General features: G+C 40.5%; 2 protein-coding genes across 5 annotated transcripts in view; one reads left to right on the top strand and one right to left on the bottom strand.

Annotated features, from left to right (window-relative positions):
- Window positions 1–377: 377 nt before the first annotated feature.
- GPR65 (G protein-coupled receptor 65) lies at window positions 378–9,053 on the bottom strand. The gene is made up of 3 exons (XM_087747464.1): window positions 8,995–9,053; window positions 6,876–6,971; window positions 378–3,978 (listed from the first exon to the last, which is right to left on the bottom strand). The coding sequence occupies exon 3, from the start codon at window positions 3,855–3,857 to the stop codon at window positions 2,820–2,822; it is 1,038 nt and encodes a 345-aa protein (XP_087603590.1). The 5' UTR covers window positions 3,858–3,978; window positions 6,876–6,971; window positions 8,995–9,053; the 3' UTR covers window positions 378–2,819.
- A 4,177-nt stretch (window positions 9,054–13,230) lies between these two features.
- Window positions 13,231–23,047, top strand: part of GALC (galactosylceramidase) — a 42,599-nt gene continuing 32,782 nt past the window's right edge. For 3 of the 4 annotated variants that reach the window (XM_087747460.1, XM_087747461.1, XM_087747462.1), the window contains exons 1-6: window positions 13,232–13,538; window positions 14,532–14,600; window positions 16,436–16,499; window positions 18,488–18,601; window positions 20,034–20,173; window positions 22,351–22,389. In XM_087747460.1, the coding sequence (XP_087603586.1) occupies window positions 13,371–13,538; window positions 14,532–14,600; window positions 16,436–16,499; window positions 18,488–18,601; window positions 20,034–20,173; window positions 22,351–22,389 (594 nt within the window). In that variant the 5' untranslated portion in view covers window positions 13,232–13,370. Of the gene's footprint in view, window positions 13,539–14,531; window positions 14,601–16,435; window positions 16,500–18,487; window positions 18,602–20,033; window positions 20,174–22,350; window positions 22,390–23,047 lie in introns of all 4 variants that reach the window. The other variant, XM_087747463.1, reaches the window with a different exon arrangement.

The raw sequence follows: 23,047 nt of genomic DNA, 5'->3' as shown, positions 1-23,047 counted from the left end.
TGGAGGCCAGTGCTGACATGGTGCGGCCGTGCCTGGCCTTGTACCTTGCCCTCCTGACTTGGCTTCCCGGCTTGACCTCAGACCTGCCTTGTCACTATGGATTTGTCTGGTGATTACAGAGCTGTTGGCCAACGCTGGTTACCATCACCAGACCTGCTCTGTGGGCCTCGCTGGGGTGCCGTGGGACTGTGTGGCTTCTTGGTGAGGATGCTGCCCAGCCTGCCTGGCTGTGACCCTCAGCTCCTGCCTCCCTGTCCCTTGCAGAGCAGCCAGCTCTCACTACTCCCTGACGCACAAGTTAAATTTGATTCAGTTTTGTTGCTTAGTTTTAGTTTTCATTATTCTTTATTTGAAATAAATTAAAAAACCCAAAAGAATTAACTTTCTAACATTTCTGGCATGTGAAAGTTCTGGAAATGAACCACTGAGTTCTTATTTCTATGAAGTCACCATGAAGCTCGGTTCCGCTTTTATTCCAGTGCTGAAGTGAAATTTCACACTCTGTTGCAAAATACATAGGTCAGCACAGGAGCAAATCTGTGGTGAAGTAACTTGCACTGCTGCTTGCATACTTCTTCCTTCATGATATATATGAAGGTAGTACAGAAAAAAAAACCACATCGAAACAAAACAAAATCCAGCAAATGGAAACAAAGAAGGGAAGGTAACATACTTTTTTAGGGAGGAAGGCAACAGCCAGAATAGTGACATACACAGTTCATAGGATCACAGGACAATTCTGGTTGGAAGGGACCTCGGGAAGTCTCCAGTCCAACTTGCTGCTCAAAGGAAGGTCAGCTATGAGGCCACACCAGGTTGCTCCGGGCTTTGCTCAGTTGGGTCTTGAAAACCTGTCAGGATGGAGCATGCAGAACATCTTGGTGCAACCTGCTCCCCTGCTTGGCAGTCCTCATAGTTCAAAAGCTTTTCCTTATATCAACTCTGACCCTTCTTGCTTCAAGTTATGCACATGATTTCTTGTCCTCCTGCTATGCACTCTTGTGAAGAGCTTGGCTCCATCTGCTGAATACCCTCCTTGCAGGTATTCCAAGGATGCCATTAGGTCCCCCAAAGCCTTCTCTTCTCCAGGCTGAACAAGCCCAGCCTCTTCAGCCTCTCAAGTTCCCCTCTCAGAATGTGAAAGTATTGAAATTGAAAGTATAATTAGACACAAACAGGAACTCATGAAAACAATGAAAGTGGCTCTTTGTAATGGAGAAATTTGTAATTTACAGGCAGAGGGATCTTCTCATAAGAATTTCCATATTGCTTATGACCACTGTATGCTCATCCTCCAAATACAATGTCAGACCTAGAAGTGTGCTAAAAACATGCTGGTCAAAATCTTTCCACTAGACTTGCTAGAGGGGGATTTTTTTGATGGAAAGAAAAATTTTTTCCCTATGAAACTGAACAACCATGATAACCAACCATTCTTCCTGGCAACTGAACAAAAGTGAAAAGGTTGTAAGAGGAGAAAAAAAAAGACTCTCCATGGTGTTTTAACTCTTTTCAGAGGGTCAAGTGCCTGCCACTACCAGGGAACCACACAGCCGTTGCAGGGGCCTGCACGGGAACAGAAACCCTGAATTAACACCTGTACTTTTGATTTGTGCTAACTTCAACCCTTTCAAAATGTGGGCTCTTTTGCTGCCATTCTTATTGTTTGTTGGTACATTCGTGTTTTTTGCTGGTTTGTCAGTATTGCTTGTTCGTTTGTTGTTTGATTTTTTTAAAACTGGCAGACTGAGAGACCTGAAACCTCTAGCTGAAGCCTCCAGGTGCAGTTAAGTAAATGGATATAAACCTTCTTGCTCTATTGACTCTGCAAACATAACCACACTCCAGATTTCAGTCATAATATGCAAGGCTAAAGGCTGGTCCTTTATGTTGTGGAGATGTGAAACCTCACCTTGCAGTCCTTCCCTTCCCTTTCCTCCCTGCGTATATCAGGAAAATTTTCATCTGAGCTAAACCACCGGTAGCTAGAATTTGGTACTTTATAGGCACTTGAAGTAATGAATCTTCAACTATCTGAAACCCAATATTGATATTGTAATGAAACTGTGTGACATATGGTTATACATCAGAACATAGATTTTTCCAAATAAAACAAAAGCTGAAAAGCTTAAGAGCAGGTAAGTACCGGTCCATACGAGGTAAACAATTTTAAGAAGTGGCTAATCTCAGGACTATGCTGAAGGAGAACTTGTGTCATTACTGAAACACAGGAACCATCATAGCAGCATAAATTACACCATGAAATTAGAGAGATTTGCTACCCTCCCTCTGTCTGCTCCTTTGTCAATCACTTGAATGATGTCCATGTGTGTGTGTGCTTTATTCACTTCTATCACAGTACTGACTGATTTAGAAAAAAAATCCCTTTTGGGTCTCCTTCCTGGCTAAGCTTTAGGTTTCTACTAAACCTGGAAAACAAATGACTAAAAGTCCTTAAGAGGGCTTTGGCCTTCCTCCAGCTGAGTAAGTGTATGCTCAGCATGTGGGCTAGCTAGCAAACTGCGACAGGACGTAGTTCTGAGGGGGATCCTCAGTAATTTTGTCAGCATGTCATGGTCACCTTTCTTGACTGTGCATTTGTTTGTTGACATTGATTTATGTACCATGCCTGATTTAAAGATACGGGTTGATGCTCCATTGATTTCATTGACTCTGTAATAAGTTCTTATTAACTCCAGCTACTGGTTTGACTTAGATTAATATCTGTGACTTTTGGGGTATTGCCTAGGTACACACTGGGGAAGAATTTTTCTTTCTTTCCCCTTTAGGTTATCCCATTTTGCTTTGATTGTGCTCGCTCACGCATTTTTGACAGTCTCTGTTTCACAGGAAGTTCTGTAGGTGATCAGCGCGCTGCTCTTTGTAGCAGAACTGCACAGAGCATGGTCTGTTGCTGGGTCTCCCTCACACTTTCGGAGGCGCAAGCAACACCTGAGCAAGTTCAGTATGTCTGTTCGTGCAGTTTCACTCACAAAGCAGTAAAGAATGGGATCAGCAATGCAATTCAAACTTGTTAAGGCCTGTGTGATTCTGTAAACCTTATACATTAGCTGCAAAAGCTGTAGGTCAGTGGTGTAAGGTTCTTTGATGCTGCGAATAAACAATATTATGTGATAAGGAGTGAAGCAAACAATGAAAGTAACTGTGATATTCAGAATAAGTTTCCTCACTTTTTTCCTTTCTTCATCTACTGTGGCTTGATTACACCTCACTACTTGGTAGATTTTATGGTAGCAAAACACGATGATTATCAAAGGGACCAGGTACCCTGAGCATATCCGGAATAAATTTATCCTTGCCTGCCACAATTCCAGAGGGTATTTATCATAGCATAATGTATGATTAGTTAAATTGCAAGGATCATTGAATGCTTCTTTCTTCAGCAATATGGCTGAATTCAAGATGCTTTCCAGAAGCCAAACAAATATGCTGACAATCAACGAAAATCTTCTTGTGCGCAAGTGCTGGAGCTTCAAGGGGTGAACTAATGCCAGGTACCTGTCAACAGAGATGCAAGCAAGGAACGCAGTGCTAGTGTAGAAATTCATATACATAAGGAAGGCAGAAATCTGACAAAGCAAGGTAGAGAGCCTCCAGTTATCTCCATTCCTGGCATAATCAATCCACAGAGGCAGAATCAGAGAGTACAAAAGGTCAGCCAGGGATAGGCTGAAGAGGTAGACTGCTAACTCATTCTTTTTCCTCACCTGAACGCAAGATGCATAGAGGGATATGCAGTTGATGGGAATACTGATAATCATCACAGTGCTGTACACAATTGGAAACAAATACTTATCCAGGGTGTGATCATCATGGCACTTAGTAGTGTTGTTCATTGTCCACCCCGAGTAGTATCTTTGGGCTAATTCCAGCTTGGATGCAATAAAAAACCCTCTGTAGTCTGACAGGTGGTCATCTGTTAGTTCTTCAGGACCTGGTTGATAAGATTCCAGCCTTCTGTTACCAAAAAGGAAAAATGTCAGGTATAACAACATTTTTGTTTGTTTTTTATGGGCTTCTTGGTGGGTGTCTTTTTTCAGAAGAAACTGTTTGTAGGAGATCGAAGGTTTTAAACACTCCTGGAGTGAGGAGTGCATAGGAAGAGGAACCCAACTGCCTAAGGTGGTCAAGGTCAGTCAGATGCAAGCTTCTACAGCAGAAGCAGGATGAGTAGTTAAGACACTTCCAGAGGGGTAGGGTCTCTCTTGTGGGAGAGTTGAAGGAGATCAGAAAGTGCACCACAAATAACAGAAGTGCACTTTCTATTATTCTGGTGAGCCGAACATGGTTTTGGCCATACGAATATGGCAGATTTGTTATCCCCAATAACCTCCTCCCCTCTAAGTCAATGGAGAGACAAGGATAGAAAGACAGGGGTTCAGGTACTGCTAGATGTTGGGATCTGCTCAGAAGAGGAGAATATATGGCTGGTATGTCTCCCTATTGCAAATCACTTTCTTGTCTTGTCGCATCCTCACACCTCCCCGCATCCCCTCCCCTCCTTTGTATGCGATCAACTGTGCTATTCCAGCAAAGCTTACTGCATGTCCCAGGAACCCTACTGTGAAACCTGACAGGCTACTGGGTTCCTGCATGCACAGGAGAATCTGCCAGGGTGTCAGTTAGACTCATGTGAGGTGGAGACTCTCTGACTACAATTTTTCATTTACACTTCTTTCCTCTAAGAATTGCAGCTGCCATGCATGATTTTATAAAACCATTAGCAACTGAGCTTATCTTAGGCACTACCAGGGCTGTGGGCATCAACAGCTTCGACATGAAAATACCAGTAAAAGGGCAGCCCTGACTAAAGCAGTGGGACTGGAGGAGTTGCATGCATGAGCTTTAGAAGCACTTAGAAGAGCTGACCTTTAAGTAAGGAAGGGTGTACAACCATAGCTATGAGACAGCTGGTACTCACTGATTATATCACAGCTCTGACACTCAGTAATTCTCTAAAGATCTAATCGTTAAGTTCAGGAAATACAAGAATGGTGAATATTTGTTGTGGTCCAGTGCTACTGCCAAGTATACTAACTGCTTCAGAGACTGTCTGTAATAACTCATCTGTGGTTTGAGCCTAGACTGCCAGCGGAGGAGGTGAAGAGGTTGTAGAACAAGTAGGTTGCAAGACAGCACCGTCTACAACCGTTTCTACATAGGATACAGGTCAAACTGAAGACAACTTGGGTGCAGGGATTTTCCCATGTGGTAGGCAAATTCATTCTGCCTTTTATGGGTTTGATGCGTGTGTGTGTGTGTGTGTGTGTAGGTTTGTGGGTTTAGCAGAGAAACCCAAGTAGGTTTATTGCCTCTGTTGAGATGTTATTATATGGATCTCTTTTCCATAAAAAAAACCTTTCATGCATATTCAGAAAAAAAGGAGCAATGACAAAACTAGTCAGAAAGCACATATTTAATTTTACCAGCCACTGCTTTATCTGATCAAGTTGGCTAACTTTTCACAGTTAGAGCTAAATTTATTCACAGGCTTGAAAGACAAGGAAAATTCTTGAGAAGGACTTGCCAATTAGGTCCATTGAGCAGCTTTACTTATATGACGACTAATTAAAAAAAATGCAGTGTCTGTATTTAAGATAAACATAAGATGTCTGCTTTTCAGTGTGGTTTAATAAAACCACACGGTAAATAGGGCATTGTAAGCTTACCAGTACAGATAAGTATCACAAATTAAAAATCTAGCTCTAGAAATTGGATCCCAGGGTTTTGCTGACCTACTTCTCACCAAAAGCAAAGTAAACATATGCCGACTGACCAGATGAATAAAGATAAAATACCTACCTCTTCTTCTAATCACATTTTAGCATTTCTTTTCCTATGACAGGTCTCTTCATGTCTAACAGGGAAACGTGCCCTTTCAGAAGCATGTGTGTAATGTAGCAAGTGTATGAGGCAGTGTTTACTAGTCGTGTGACTGAGAAACTGGAATTCCTTCTCCCTCCCCCACAAACTCTTTCTCCATTGTTAGTTGACTTGTTATATTACAGACTCATCGTCCTTACAAGGTCCTGACTTGTCTCCATGTTACTCATAACAGCTCCTCTCACAGTTACCTTTATCAGCTCTTTCATATCTACTCACAGACCAACATGCTGATTTCTTCATACCATCCACCTTTTTTTCTTCAGCTTTCTCTTTTTACCTCATTGTTTCTAAAAGTTTTGCTCTGTTGATCTCACTGATCATAAGTAAAACACTTGTCCTTATATTGTACTTGTCTGAATAAACTGCATGTTCTTTGGGGCAAGACCTTGCTTTCCTCTTCTGCCATCTGCCTTAAGGAACTAATATCTTAAGATATAACTGGCTAATGGCAGGCTGGGACACTGAAGGTGGGATTCAAAGCAGAGAGTTGAGAGCACATGAGATTTGCCACCTCCGCAATCTTTTTCTGTTCTTCATGTTCACAGGTCATTGTACCCCATGGTGTTCTTTTATTTTTAACCAGTATAATCAATAGTTTCTACGAACAAAGCCCTGCAGGCTGTCTAAAATTCCCCAGGTAATCCATGTCCCAGCTTTGATGACACATTGACACTACTTATACGAGGACATGCTTTCAATGAGAATAATAACAAGTGTGTCATTCTGGCATGTATTGATGACCTATACTGAAGTGTGTCAAAGAGCCAGCAAATGAAGTATACCACAATGCATGCTGCAGTTTCTTGCACAGAAACATAAAAGCAGAAAGCATTGTTTTGCCCTGATTACAACACATTTCATTACAGTTATGTGGGGCCTTAGCTCAGGAGAAGTTGTTCATATCCTACTTCCTTGCTTAGGTTTTTTCTGATAATTAGGACTATGTAATACAAAAGAGTTTGTCTTACCTGAATGCATGATCTGAAGCATTCCCAGGTTTTCTCTCAGCTAATGAGCGTACCTGCTGGTTTTGCCCAAGAGGATGGCATTGGCTTACAGCTATCCTAAAACACAATATTTGATAATTTTTCCCACTGATTGTTAATTTTTTCTAAAAAACTATTATGGAATTTCTGTTTAACAATATAGTCTAATGGTTTGACTTTCATGGTCCAAACTCACTGTGACTAATTCTGTAGAATTGTGACTTATTTACAGACTTGTTTTGGTATCAGATGAGTTTCAAATGAAAAAAAAAAAACAACTCAACATTAGTTTTTTCTTTAAGCCACACTATTCAATGATAATCATTGTCCCTGTCTCTTTGTCATTTTGCTACTGAAACCCTGCTGTACAAGAACTCTGAAAAAGTCAGTCAGACATAAATTTTAGAGAAATGGACTAGCAAATGCTACGCTTCAAGTAATGTATGCAAGCAAGCCTGTAAAAGAACCTTGTGAAAGTTGCTGGAGAAAAGTACTCATTACATATTGTATTTGTATTGATGCATTCCTACAGTGTCTTTTTCAGATTTAAAGAGAGCTTTATGAAGTCTCTCCATTTGTAGTAACAAAGTAACAAAGTAAGTATAAAGTTGTACTTTCATAAGCGCAAATACAAAATGATATGCCATACTCTTGTCCGCAAACAACTTTCTAAGGGAAGAATGGAAGAGTCTTTTTCATTGTTCAGATAAATGAATTCTAATATAGTTTGGGAAATTAGGGAAGATGAAGACGACTGTAAGGATTTTATGTTATTAACAGAAAAGTTTAGACACTAATTAAAAAAATATCTTCCATTAGCTAATAAACATCAGTTTAATTTTGGAAACATCTGCAACTGATACATTTCACCCTTTATTTCAAATTCAAGTTCATAAAAGGGCAAGTTGCTGTTAGCAATATTCATTATAATGTGGTAAGTTTTAGCAAGTGCTTTGCTTTTTAGATAAGTTTCAGGGGAATAATATGTTGTGTGAGCTAGTGCAGTAGCTGCTGTACTGGCGCTACTGTATATCATCCATAACATGCAAGAACAGCTGGTTTTCTCGATTTCTTTTTTCTCTCAAAGCAATTTCAACAAAGTAGATTGCTCTGTGTTCTCAAAATAAGTTATAGTGCCAAACTGATTTCCTGAAGCACAAGGACCTTCCATAGCTGGATCTTTTTTCCTAATGAGCAGATCTCAAAACTTAATTCTGAAAAACTTCACAGTTTAGGAGAGTTGAAATACGCCTGTCAGTAACATGGACATTTTTGCTTAAAATGAACAGCATTTTTCCTCATCCAACACTGAATTTCACTCACAGGTCTCCATGAGATTCTGTAGAGACTCAAACAGGTCTAAAAGAGCTCAGTCTTTTTAACTTTGAGATACACTTTATGGACTGTTTTATAAGGCATAAAAAATCCGTTAATGTGAGCAAATAGAAAAAAAAGCTATGCTTTTTAGGATGTAGGCCATGCAGGCGAGTATTATTTTGCTATATCTTTATGTGCATCACGTTTTCCTCTATGCATATAAAAAGATGCTGTAGAAACTATTTTCATGTACATGATATTTGGTATTCTAAGAAGCTACTTTTAGCACAGCTCATTTTTCTGCTAAGTTTTAAGCACTGTGTATATTCATATAAATAGCGCTGAGTATCTTGTATAGTGACATCAAATATTAAAGAACAATAATAGAAGAGCTACTGGAACACCCTGTGAGGCCTGAAGCATTTTTTGCAGTGAAGGATGCACAGCTTCAGAACCCTGAGAACTCACCCCTAAATACTGTTCTTCTCCATCCTTCGCTCCTCTCCTATGTAACAGGTATTTTGATCATGGCAATATCATTACAACAATAAATCAAGCTGGCACATCTTTCTAATTCGATCTTTTGATGTCATTTGCCCTTTTGTCTCACGTTGCACTTGTGCTGGGAGTGAAATACTCCTTCTCCCAAAACAATCTTTTCCAGCCTCTTTTGTGTCCCTTCTTTTTGTTGTATGATGTCAGCATCACATGAAGGGAGAGCCAGGCTGAAATCTGTACCAGAACCTAAGTTGTGTATCTCACTTCTTGGATTTTGAACACTTACCTAGGCAGCCATGTGTCCCCACGTAGCAGTTTCACTGTGATGCCATCGGTAGCATAACCCGTGTCTGCTTCTGAGAAGAAAAACTGTTTCAGCAGATAAAGCAACAGGAAGCTGCTCTTGGATTCACCAATGAGGCAACAGCTCACATGTCTCTTAATTTTTTTTTTTTGCCTCTTTTTTTTTTTTTAATACCTTGTTAATCTAATCTTATCCATGGGAAAAAAGCAGCATAGTTACGTAGAAGTATGCACAAAGGATGGTACCAACCTTGGTAAATGTAGGAATGCTTTTAGTAAGTTTATAAAAGTTTTATTGAAAATATTGCCTAATTACATGAGTGGAGTATATTACAAACCTCCTATATAGGACACAATACATTCTGCAGAGAAACCACTCCACAGAAATAAAATACTGTGGCATGTATATGCATTTATTTGTGTCAACTTGTGTATGTTCAAAACATAGGGTCTTTTTTTGACTGAAGGACTTGTCACTTGCCTTTCCCAACAATTTTATCACAGAATCAAATAAGAATCCACCTAAGAAGAACCCATAAAATTATATCACAATGAATTTAGGAGTTTGTGCAAAAAGAATTCATTATTTTCAGAATTTATATTACTGTTTTTTTCCATTTGCCTACTGATGGGAGGAAGTTTGTGAACAGTTCTAGTTAACAATGGATAACAGAATTTTATGCACTGCAACAGGTTGCATATATATACATGTTTACATAAACTGAATCAGAGGTTGGATGAGGCTTTCACAGCAGTGATTCTTTTAACAGATAATTCTATTCAGTTAGACAGGTGGAAAATTGTTACATGAGCATAGCTCCTCTTTTCCCTCTGTGATCAGAATAATTTATTGTGCTCTCTGATTTTATTCTTAAATTCTGTTTGGAACAATTCAATTCTGCTTCTAAGAAACTGGGTAAAATTTCACTTTAAATTTACATCTATTGGCTAACACAAAAACTGGCCTCTTTGGTGATTCAGACGCTAAGGGGAAATGAAACAGATGAGCAAATTTAAAAGCTCTAAAATAGGACTTACTGACTTCCTTGAGAACATGTGCTGGTTTGGGCTGGGATAGAGATAATTATCTTCATAGAAGCTAGTATGGGGCTATGTTTTGGATTTGTGCTGAAAACAGTGTTGATAACACAGGGATGGTTTAGTTACTGCTGAGCAGTGCTTACACAGAGTCAAGGCCTTTTCTGCCTCTCACCCCACCCCACCAGCGAGCAGGCTGGGGGGGCACAAGAAGCTGGGAGGGGACACGGCTGGGACAGCTGACCCCAACTGACCAAAGGGCTATTCCATACCGTATGACGTCATGCTCAGCACATAAAGCTGGGGGAAGAAGGAAGGGGGGGACGCTTGGAGTGATGGCGTTTGTCTTCCCAAGTAACCGTTAAGTGTGATGGAGCCCTGCTTTCCTGGAGATGGCTGAATGCCGGCCTGCTGATGGGAAGTAGTGAATGAATTCCTTGTTTTGCTTTGCTTGGGTGTGCGGCTTTTGCTTTACTTATCAAACTGTCTTTATTTCAATCCACAAGTTTTCTCACTTTGACTCTCCTATTTCTCTCCCCCATCCCACCGGGGCGGAGTGAGCCAGCAGCTGTGTGGTGCTTAGTCGCCGGCTGGGGTTAAACCATGACCGAACAATACCAGGCAGCTTTATAATATTTAACCACCGGATGCAGAGATTTGGTTCCTTCTTTTTTCCAGCCAGAGCATGACTTTTTCCATCCACAGTTTTTCTACTGATGTGCTTGTTATATGAAGCCTAAATTATCAAATCATTCTATACTTGTGGTGAAAGGGAGGCATTCCAGCCACTTGGTTAGATTAATTTCTAAAATAAATTTCAGTCAAACCTTTATTTTTACTGAGAGAAAATTCATTAGACAAAGACTTCCGTTATCACTTTTCACCTGCCTTTTCCTAACATGGTACCTACTAAGAACAATGTCTAGTGAGCTGGTTCTGCTGTTCTGTTGAGGGTTCCTACATTTCACTGAAGAAAAAGCAGTTCTTAGCATTATTAGAAATAGAGAAACATAGCTGATAAATTTCTACAGTTCTTCACTGTAACAATTGATGGTGGGACTGAAAGATCAAAGGAAGAGGGGAGATGATACATTTTATACATTCTGGAAGTAAAGCTATCTGCAAAAAGCAACTCTTGACTGTGTCCATATGGAACGATTTAATTTCTGGTGCAAGCAGCACAGTTTTCCAGGGTTTTTTTTTGAGATCTGGACATACATGGTATCTCAAATCAGTCACCTCGGAACAACAGGTGTTCTTTGGGTTGGCTGAGATTAAAGTACTATCAAGAAAGAAAAACTGAGATAGAAAAGCATTATCAGTGGAAAATTATCTTATCTACAAAAGAAGCAATGAATAAGTCCTCAATAATATATTGGTTATATTTGGGCTTAAAAAGGGTCCAGATCACATGTCCTTGGGTCATGGACAAAGATGTAAGGAAAAAAACAGGTAAAAAGCAAGTTCGAGACTCCTAATGCAGAATAAATGTCCCACCAAAATATCTTCTTTCCACCAAAACAGATTCTGAGAATGTTTTTCTATACCAACTGAAAAGGGGAGGCACTCAGCACATCATAGGATGGCAATAAGAGTTTTGAAAGCTGACACTTTTAGGCTCCTATGAGTGAATAAGAGAGTGAATTCCACTGAAGCCTTCTACCTAGAATAAATCAATGCATTAATTTAAGAAATTATCGAAATTAATCAGTTAATAATTCATGATGGTTTTGCAAACCTTCCAGGTGTGCAAAGCTGTACAATCTGCTGGCATGAATGTGAATTAGGACCATGAGCATAATTCTGCCTCTGCCGTTGACTCACTGTAGCCTTGAGGAAGTCACTCTGGCCTTCTGCATATAATAATGACATCATATAGCTCATTTGGGCGTGAGCAGGTTCATTAGTTAATGCTTGATATTGCTGTAAAGTGCAAAATGTTTTGTGAGTGTTTAGTATTGTTATTAAAAAAGAAATAAACAGGAAACGTCAGTCAGGTAATGTCATCACTGAGACATCAGATCCGTCAATGACATGGACAAGAGAGGCAGTGGCTTGAATAACAGCATTCTTTATGGACAAACATGCAAAACCTGGTCTTTTCCACAGCTCTAACACACTGCCCGCAAGACATCAGCCACCACATCTCCCAGTGCCTCGTTCCTCCTTTAAGCACACGGAGAGCATTGCCTGTGTAAAACACTGAAGTCAGCAGACAGACAGTTCTCCTTTAAGGATTTTTATAGGGTAATCAAGCCGATAGCCAATCTCCTGATTACTTTTCCTCTGAGTCGAATGCTTTCATGAGCTGGAGCCTGAGGGAACACCCTGGCTATCCTCACGGAAACTTTTAACGTGTGGCACAGCACCATCTCAGCTACTATTTTTACGCAGTGGCCATGTAGCATGCCCCATGAAGGCTGTAAAACTGAAAGTCTTGTTCAGCCACGCTTGCGGCGCAAGTCGAAAGCCACTTTCAGGATCCCCCTCTAGCTTCCTGCTGACGCAGCGGCGGATCGAACTGGGGCCAACTGGGATTCCCAGGGAAGCCGGTGAGGCTGCCAGCACCCCTCTCTGGGGCAGGGCCACTCCGGGCCTGGCCCTGTGCCCCAGGGCCACTCCCAGCTCCACTGCCTGTTCCTGTGCAAGCGATCAAAGGTTTTTCTCGCAACGCGCTGGAGTTTTCTCCTTCGAAGTACCGATTTTTGCCTACTTTACGAGGGATTTGGTGGCAGCCTGAGAGCAGGGTGAAACCGGGACCCTGGCTGCTGGTGAGGGCCCGGGAATGAGAGCTTCACTGGGAAACCCCATTCCTCTCCCAGGAAAACTGCCATCCCTTGCCAGAGGCCCCGAAAAAAAGATCAGTTTGGTGTAGCTCTCACAACGTGGCTGCTCATGCTGCACTAAAAGCAGTTTCCCTGTGTGTTCCCAGAGAAACCCTGTCCCGCCGTGACGCCCACGACGGGCCTCGCCCCACAGTCAGTCAGCTTTCCCATACCCAAGATGGCTCCACAATAGCTTCACTCGCCATTCGGTGCCCAATTCCAGCATGGCGGTACGCTTCCCACCAGCCAGCACTTGCCTTGCCCTTTTTCAAAATGGCAACCACTAACTTCAACCCGGGGGGGGGGGGAGGAGGGGTTGCCCGGAAGGGCTGAAAGCCTTCCCCTCCCTTCGCCGCCATTTTGCTAAAGGGAAAGGCGACGGGTGCTCACGCCCCGCCCCTCAGGTGATTGCCAGGTTGTGCGGTCACGTGACGCGCGGAGCCGGGCAGTGGCGAGTTGCTGTAGGGACGGGGCGGCGCGGAGCGGAGCCGGTGGGATGGGGTGCGCGGCTCTGCTGTGGGGCGCGCTCCTGCTTGGCTGCAGCTGGGGTCCGGGCCCCCCCGGCGTCGGTGCCGCTGCGCTCTCGACGGCCACCTACGTGCTGGACGATGCCGGCGGGCTGGGCAGGCAGTTCGACGGGATCGGGGCTGTCAGCGGCGGCGGGGTGAGCGGCTCCGGCGGGCGTGGGGGCTCCTCCGGTGCTGTGGTGCTGATGCCCTCCTCGGGGCGGCGGTTGCAACGGGCACTTGGGCGGGGGATTCCGTCAGTGGGAGGGTTTGGTGGCTTCGGTGCAGGCCCTCGAGGCTTCGACGGGGCCCGGGCTTGGGGGTGTCCGTGAGGGGAGCCGTGGGGGCCGTGGGGTGTCCGTGAGGAGAGCCGTGGGGGCGGGAGGATGGGGAGGTGTGAGTGGATCTGTGAGGGGGGGTCCTGGACGCCCTGAGGGGAGCTGTGCAGGCAGGGGTCCCGGCTATGAGGGGAGCTGCAGCCGGGCCCTGCTCTGTGCCTGTCCTCTAGTCAGCTGCTTTCTCGCCAGGCTGCTCAGGGTGCTGAGGGCTAGCCACATCCTTGGTGCTGATGGAGGAGAGCTAAGCCAGGGTGGGTTGTTTCTGTGGAGGGTCTTCCTAGCTATTTGTCTTTATGAGTTTTAAAATGCTGGATGAGCCAACAGCCGGTTGTGCACTTTCCTGTGGTCCAGCAAGCAGAGACATGAGAACCTGTGAGTTCTTATCCACTCGTGGACCTGCTGAGTTGCTTTCCTTGCCCTCCTGCCTGTGTGTGCCCCGTGAGCTCCCATTGCCTTTGGTATACGGTGAGCCAAAGCAGGGAGATTCGAGTAGAGCGGGAGAAATGGTGCTGGAAGGGAGCTGCGTGTTGCTTGCATTAGGTCTGTGAGATCTCTTTGTTTCTCTATTCTCTGGCCTCTCTTTGCAGTAAGTTATAAGGAACTGGAGTACAAGGCAACTGCAGTCTACAAAACCAGAAATGCGCAACTGAAGGGTTAGAAAAGAGTTTTTGTAGGGGCTTAACTGAGTCCCTGGTGCTATAATTATTTTTGAAGGTTTATTAGATATGTGAAAGTCCTAGACTGAAAAACTGGGATGTACTTATATGTTTGAAAGTCAGGGTTTCATATTTTCATGTTTTCTTTCCATTTTAGGCCACATCTAGACTCCTGGTGAACTACCAAGAACCTTATCGCTCCCAGATTTTAGATTATCTGTTCAAGGTAAAGTCGGTTTCACTGCTACAATAATGTATAACTTCATGCAGAATTTCTTATTGTGTAATGTTGGAACTCCTATTTGATTTTTATCAGAACCTTAAATTTTAGCTGTTGTTTTTGACAACCAGCATGTTGTTCAGGAACCTATTTCTTCAAATTATTACGAAAATCCCTTTTATGTTTTCACAGTATGTTTTAAAAAATGTTTTCAATGTATTTCTATAATCCATGTGGGCTTCATGAGGGTTAAATCAGTTTTGTGGCTAAAATGAGGGGTTTAGTTGTTCATAGCGATTGCAGGAAGTAGGTCTTTGAGATAGTTTTGATTTTTTTTGGAGTATAGATAGATTCACATAATGTGAACACAACTGTGCAGAGTGCATCTTTTCAATAGCATGTCTATTCCAAACTAGTCTCAAGTATAAGTGCAGTCACTCTAGAAGGTGTGTGAATGTTATTGGTTTGTAAGGTGCTTTAGTTAGCAAGCGTAAGCTGTGGAGTTACCCAACTTAATATATGGTAAGATTATTGCACTGGACAGTAATAATTTGTTTTGCTTTTGGCACTGTAAATTACTCTGCTGGAAGTGGATGCCAGGTCACTTTCAAGTAGTGTAATCCAGATGGCTGGAGGGGAAAAATTTACTGTGTAGTTTAAAGAATTGGTTTTAAAGGATAGAATAAGGCATAATGTGTGACTGGGGGATCAAAACCTATGTTTTTTTGAGACCTAAGCTGTGTGTTACAAATATGAGTTTTCTGAAGGAATCAATAGGCATGCGGCAAAAGAAAATCTAGCTGAGAGATCATGATTTTCAAAGAATTTCTGACATGTTCTTTCGCCAAAACTACTTAAGCTGTCATGAGATACCTTGCCTCGTTCTCCTTGTCTTTTAATGTCAGTCAGCTTTCATGGGGATGGGAGAGCAAATGTGTTAGAATTTTAAAATCAGAAATGTCAGGAAGAGAAATAGTAAATTGGGAATATTTGCTTCTTATTTGAAAACAAATAAAAAATTCCAGAACTTGTAAGTCAAGCAAGCTATCATCTATGCAGCATATTTTTAAATCAAACTGCATTCTTACATCTTAAAACTTTTTTTTGGACGCCAAAATTATACTTGGGTAATTCCATACAGGAGGCCAGCTATGAGCTAGTGGTTATTAAAATAATGATTAGTTGTAACTTCTGGCTTGTGCAACTCTTAAGCCACTAATGGCTGGAAGAGCATACTAGGAGCAGGATTGCCTGTATGAGCCTGAATTTTATATTCTGCTCCACCCATCAGATGCCAGGGGAAGAGGACAGTGGGCTACGTGGCCATTTGTTTTTCAGTGTGGTGGTTTTTTTTTCTCTCTTGCCTTTCCGCCTGTAGTTAGCAGATTATTTCTCACCTGTATGTATGCTCATTCACATAAGCAGTGTAACCCTTTACACCAAAGAATAAATTATCTACAGAAATATTAACTTCAATAATTTGATTTTAAAAGAAAACAAACTTCACTTCTAATAATAATAAAAATACTATTGTGTTCCTCATATAGTCCATGTTCTACTTTAAGAATGCTTCAGTATTTTCTTGAGCATAACCAATTTAAATTCTGCACAGCTGGGGAGAAGTGTCCTTAATGGTGCAAGAGTCAGTGAAAGTGACTAAAGATAAGTGTACTATTTATCTTGCTCAATTTCCTTTTGAATTTTGTATAATCTCTCATTGCATCTGTAACGGGTGTTTAAAAAAAAGTATTGAATTTTTAGCATCCTCAAAATTGTACACTTATTTATTGCATTCTTCTTGTTAACAGCAGGATTCTGTTTGTTCTGCTCTCTTTTTCTAGCCAAATTTTGGTGCTTCTTTACATATCCTCAAAGTAGAGATTGGAGGTGATGGACAATCAACAGGTATGGATTTTGTGTGAGCAGGGTTTAACTTCTTGTTGCAGTGATGCCATAAGTAACGTCCTGCACGTGTCACTCCAGCTGAAGCATGGAGATGCATTCTGTAGTTGTACTGAAGCTGCAGAAAAACATATACAATGTGTGCTAACTAGTAGAAGAGAAATTCACACTAACATTCTGGAGACAGTTCTCACTATCATATTGTTAATAGGTTGCATTCTAGACCAAATAAGTTCTTCCCCCCCCCCCCCCCCAAGATTAAGGGAGCTCTAGTAGGTTTCTGAATTGCAGAGCATTTCTCAAACACCAGTTTTGCAATACAAACTGTGAAACTCTTGTAGGACTAGGTAGTTTATGTCTTAAAAGCATGAAAATGTGAAGACGGCTGGTCAGAAGCAATTATGTTTCTTTGGTTTAATGATCTGCTACATTTCACTGGAGTGGTGTTGTCTGACAGTAGACACTATTTTTTTTTTTTTTTTGCCTGGCCACAATTGCAAATGGAAATGTCTTGGTGTAATTTGCATAGGCTACTATATTTTCGTATAGGAAAAACTGTTTAGCAACTGCTTGTGATTGGAAGCTGAGAAGCAGTAACTAGACTACAGTTCATATCTTCCCCCCCCACCCGAAGTAAATCTTGGCCACATCAGGAGTAGACTTAAAGCAAACTCAGTTAATAAATAGAAAGCATAGCATCTGTCTTTGTGGCATTTTATATATATTTTTTAAATGTCTGTGTAATTAGCTATTGTTTTTCATTCTTTGGCTTACTTTCCTTAAGAAAAATTAACATGGTGAAAGTTATTATACTGGCTTTAAGAGCTCAGTATTTGGTCAATAAATTGCTGGTTAGAGGAGAATGGAGTCGTCTTCATGCATGCACAGACCTTATCTTCAAACAGTCTTGCTGCTGTCTAAGGACAATGTTACATATTTGTGTGACGGCTTTCCAGATTTTAGAAGGAGAACAATAAGTTGCGTATAGACTAGACTGCAGCTCTTATTCTGACCACAGAGGTGTGATCAGGAGTCTGTTTGAAGTATGATCAGGAGTCTAAGTTTGGAATCTAATTGTTGTTCTATGACTCTGAGAAACAGAACTTCCAAATAGTGAAGTGTTAGTAAGGTGAAAAAAACCCAAACAGTCCTATTTTCTGTAATGAAATATGCTGTTTCAGCAGGCTTCATTAAAAAAAAAAAGTCTCATCAGAAGAGATCTCTGGAACAATTAGGCATATAGTTTAACATAAGTAATTGTTGCAGTTGTGTGCACAAGTTATTAATTGACTTTTGTGTGTAATGACTTCTGGTGCAACACTGATTCTTTTGCACCTTTCTAGTTTGTTTACCTTTGCCTGAGGGAATTCAGTGCATAGCCTTCAATTCCAAAAACTCTTCCTGCAGTCACGGAACACCATGGAAATTATAAACTAGATCTTTTACTATAAAAATAAAAAAAATCTCTTCCCTGTCACTCAAAAACTTCATGGCAGTTCCTTTCTTTTCTCTCCCTGGACACAGAAGAAAAAGAAAATAATCTTCTTTTGTTTGCTTTTTGATTTAGATATAACCTACTTCTACAAATGTTTGTTGTTTTTTTTTTTTTTTTTCCTCTCCTGATCTTAATTCTGTAACTTTCCTAGTGGTTGCTGGGACCAAGATAATAATGAATATAGTATTATCATAGTTAGGAATAGAAAAAGCCCAATAGTTAATCACATTCTGATGTTAAAAGCAGGCATAGTCCCTTAAAAATAAAAAATAGTAAATTTATGCTAAGTTAATATGCTATGAATGAAGGGTGGCAAGTCTTGTGTGTTCCTTGTCACTACTCATTTTGCTTTGAAGTACATACCAAAGAATGTGTGAACCATGTTGGAGATATGCGCTTGCATACTATGGCAGTGAGCAATACAGTAAACTTTATAATGTGTAACAGTTCATGACACAGAAGATAATTGTGAGCTACCTGTCTCTTTCCTTCCTAGATGGTACTGAACCCTCCCATATGCACTATGAAAATGATGAGAACTACTTCCGGGGCTATGAATGGTGGCTGATGAAAGAAGCTAAAAAGAGGAACCCCAAAATTAAACTGATTGGTAAATTGCTTCAAGCGTTACAATTTAAGTGCTTTTTTTCCCCCCTAACTAAATTACATATCTGATGCTTAATTAGCATATTAATTTTAATGGGCAGGTGTTTTGATGTTGCAGTAGACAAAGTAGAATCTCTAATATTTGGTAAGCTTGCTTTGGTGCTTCACTTAAACTTATTGTGTTTTACTTTGTTACAGTATTGTAACAAGTAGCATCACAGGAATGTGTGTAACAAGTAGCATAGGGTAAGAAATGACTCTAATCATTTGCTTGTATCAAGTAACATTAATGCTTAGACTGTAGCACAGCAATGAACATAAATGATTTATCATGAGAGCTGAATTTCTATATAATAGAGTAAAAAATTGGGAGGGATAAAGTAAACTTACAGGAAGTATAAATCTGTGAATTTTACACACACTAAATTCAATTATATGTTCTTATTACAAACTCATCACCCCCTCTCTGCTATGGTGGTTTGTCTTCTGATTTGTCTTATGTATGTAGTTGAGTTGTAAGAGGACTTCCCTGCCTCCCTGTTTTGATCATGGGTGGTGTGTGTGCTGTGATAGTACAAATGTGGAACCCTAGATTTTAGTTGAAAGAGTTTACAAAATGTATTTTACGTGAAACAAGGTAAGAAATCTATCTGTTAAAAGTGTCTAATACTGCCTCTTCCATGGATCAGGCTTTGCCATATTCAGCCACAAGGTATGACTTGGTGCAGGATTTGCTAGTCAGGTTCCGTTAGACAAGCACTGTGACAAGCAGTAAGCTTACCATCTATAACTAATTATGATTATTAATGACCTCCCTCTTCCCTCAGATCAAGCTCTCAACACAGGAAGGAGGGTTTGCCCTGACTTAGCCTATAGTGTCTTATACAAAGTCAGCTGAAAATTTAGCTGGATCTGATTAGGTTAATTTGTTGTTCTTACTACAAGATCCAGTAAACAGCTGAGACTCAGAAATGCTTTTTCACAATCCCAATCTTTCTTCCTCTATTATGATCAGATCATCACTTCTTCTGAAATTCATATTCAGGAGATTAACAATTTCTGGTGTTCAGTATTGGTCCTTTGTCTGTAACTTTGTAAATTCTTATCCTAAAATCTTTGGAACTTTAAACCTGTTAGAGCTAATACCACGCAATTGAAAGATTGTATGTAGTCAGTTGTTCTCTAGTAATGAAGGTTTTCTAGCTTAAAAAAAAAAAAACAGTGGCTATTAATATGTTTGATCACAATTTATATTAGAGCATACTCTCCAGTTAAATAAGTTATGCTTCATTGTCTTCACTGGAACTATGTGAATTTGAAGTGCATATCTGCTCCTTCATTTTAGGTAGAACAAATTACAGCTTGCTATTGAAGCTTATTGAGTAATGTAGATCAACCACTTATCTTATTCCTTTGTTTTTCTTCTCTCTTTCCAGGATTACCTTGGACATTTCCAGCATGGATAGGCAAGGGCGAAAACTGGCCCTATGACTATCCAGATGTCACTGCTTACTATATTGTTTCTTGGATATTAGGAGCTAAACAGTATCATGATTTGGACATTGATTATATTGGGGTCAGTAAAGCAAAATCTCCTGTATATTTTATCTATCTTCATTCCTAAGATCTTGGTCTTGTCTCTCTGTTGATTACTGGAGGAGGGGGATGGGAAGAGAAATTGTTTTGTAACTGCAGTTTTGGCTTTTTCTGTTGCAAGGGGAAAAGCAGAAGTTATGTTAGTTTACAGTCTTTCTGCAATAATGGCCATTAAAGCAGAACCAGTGTAAAATGGCTAGTCTCCTGCCTTCCCAATTCTGGAACAAAGTTACCAGAGAATTTGGGAATTCTGAAATCTGTTTAAGTCTTGGGCTTGTCATTTTCTGCCTTGCTTGTTCTGCTTGGGTTTCAGCAGTTACCAGCTAACAAAAAGCATTAGTGAAGACGGAGTTTGTGAAAGTCAGCTAACATGACTTCTTGGCATAAAATATGGTCGCTGTTTTGTGGAAGGGCAATCCTCTACAACTTCTTCCATTTTTTCTGACATAATTTATAGTAGATAAAGGGGCATGTGTTACAGTGCAATATATGGAAGTAGTGAATGAATGTCTGAGAAAAATGTCATAATTTGGAGATGAGAGAGAGAAGCAGGCAATCTGGAAGAACACTTTTCATTATTTGACTGAGATTCAACTTCTTAATTTTTTCTTCTGATTGAGAGAATGTGTGGCTAGGATTCCTCTAAAATCAGTTCTATACTTACTGAAACACTTATTTTGGACTTTAAAGTGTTTTGATATGAGACAGTTGTTTAGCTGCAGAAGAGCTGAAAATCACTTCAGCAGTCCAGAGCAAAGCTTCTGAAACTATGGTTCCCATCCTTCAAAGGAAGTCTGACCTTTCTGCTGTAATGTGGGAAGGTATAGCTGATGTATATCTCCTCTGGAATGCATCCCCCTTGATGTTACTGACTTATTTCAGCTGTGTCAGTCTTGCACTTTGGGTAACACAGTGATGCTTCAGCAATTCAACTGGGGAGACAGGGAGAACAACTGCTGTTAAATTTTCTCCTTGCTGTGCTCTTAGGGTAGAAGGTAAGTTCTGCACTTCACATATTTGAGTAATGTCTGGCTTCTGTGTTGTTACTTCACAGTGATTGGCCTTCTGAATTCTATACGTCTAAAAAAAGGGAATTTCTGCTTCTACAGGCAATGTGTTGACCTTGCATATTGTCTGATTTCTTTGTGGGTATAATCTGAAATACAGGAAAGCAGTGAGGTCTGTGAAGGCTCAAACTGTCAAAACAATTTTAATGGTGTTCTGATTCTACATTGTTAGCCTTTACTGCTCTTTTGGTTTATGATGAAATGAGCCTTTCAGTAAGTAACTTTTTGATTGGCTCATTTCTGAAGTCGCATATTAGCACTTATGGGAAGATCTAGAAATATCAAAATCAAATGAACATATCCCACCTGCAAGAAACTGCTTGTACATGGTTGGGTAATCTACACCTACAGGGGGATACTTTCACCTTTACTGGTGAATGTCAGTCACAGTGTTCATGTTGTGGTTAGAAAAAAAGAAAGCAAGAAGGTTTCTGACTATGCATTTTATTGGCCAGGGTATTTGGTAGAAAAGAAGACCGGCATTCCTGCTTTTGAATTTTGAGCCGTGTTTAGCTTAAACACTCTTTCCATACAAGATGGAAAATCCAGAGTAACAGAAATGAGATGATTTTGTGTCTGTTTACTTAAACTATGCTGGATCTCTCTTGTGTTCAAGTATTGATGTAGTCCTGTGTAAATTAGAAAGAACTGTAAGTGTCATTGAATAACCCCCTGTAGGCAGTTGTTCGACAGGTAACTTATTCTAGCTCTCCTATGTCAGTGTATGGCAACAGGGCCCATTTATTAGCACCACACCTTGAAGCCTCAACAAACTGTAGACCCTTTGGTAATAATGTCATGTGTAACACTGCTACCATTGTAGAGCTCAAGCAGCTCTGGAGTTCTTTTCAGCAGGGTGGCAATCAGTAGACCTTAGAGAGAGATAAACAAGCAGCTATTTTGAACTTTCATGCAGAATTTTCCCCTGAAGAGCTGATAACAAAACCAGCCAGAGCACTTTCCTCTAGCAAACTGAAACCATGGAGTTCATTAATGGATTGTATAATCTTAGATATACATAAATAAAATCTTTCATTATGCATTGACATATCCCGATTTTTCTAAATGGCTTTTTACTTTTCCTTTATAGATATGGAATGAAAGGGCATTTAGTAGCAAATATATTAAGGTATGTATTTTTTCTTATTTCTCTGAAGTGAAATGTTTGTTATCATATGTAAACAATCAGGTTTTCTGAATTTGCCTAGAAAAGGGACCTTAATCCTGCCGCTACTTCACTTACTGAACTCTGTTTCTTGTAGTTGCAGGCATGGAATGCTAACAGGATCAGATCTCTAGATCTTTTTTTTGTGTGTGTCTGAAACTGTTATTTTGAAATTTAAGTGTGTCAGTGTATGCTAAGTGTTTAGGACCTCTACATTTTAAGGGAAGCTCCAGTAAATGCTACTGAAATCATACAAATTCATCATCTTTGTACTGGCATGGATATAGTTATAAGTCCAAGATCTAGAATTACTTAAAATTCTGTAGCAAAGTTCCAGTGAATATAATGCCCTTAAATTATTGCTATATAACTCCAGGTTCTTATTTTATGGAAAACATAATAAAGGTGCTGTATTTTCAGCTGTGCAAAATTCAGTACCTTCTGTTCTAAAAGAGTTGGAGGAACACAGTATTTCACATAACCAACCTTGAGATATCTCTAATATCTCTCACTGCTGCCTGCCCCTGCTGCCCCACTGCCCTTTGAAAACTCACTTCTGTTTGTTATGTTATGTTGAAGTGGAATCTTAAGTACAAGCTTCTGTTCATTTTCATAAGTTCAC

The sequence above is a fragment of the Nipponia nippon genome, unplaced genomic scaffold (genome assembly GCF_047370975.1).
Source record: "Nipponia nippon isolate SJK-2023a ecotype South Korea unplaced genomic scaffold, ASM4737097v1 scaffold_11, whole genome shotgun sequence".
Lineage (NCBI taxonomy): Eukaryota > Metazoa > Chordata > Aves > Pelecaniformes > Threskiornithidae > Nipponia > Nipponia nippon.
This window is presented reverse-complemented; position numbering and strand designations above follow the sequence as displayed.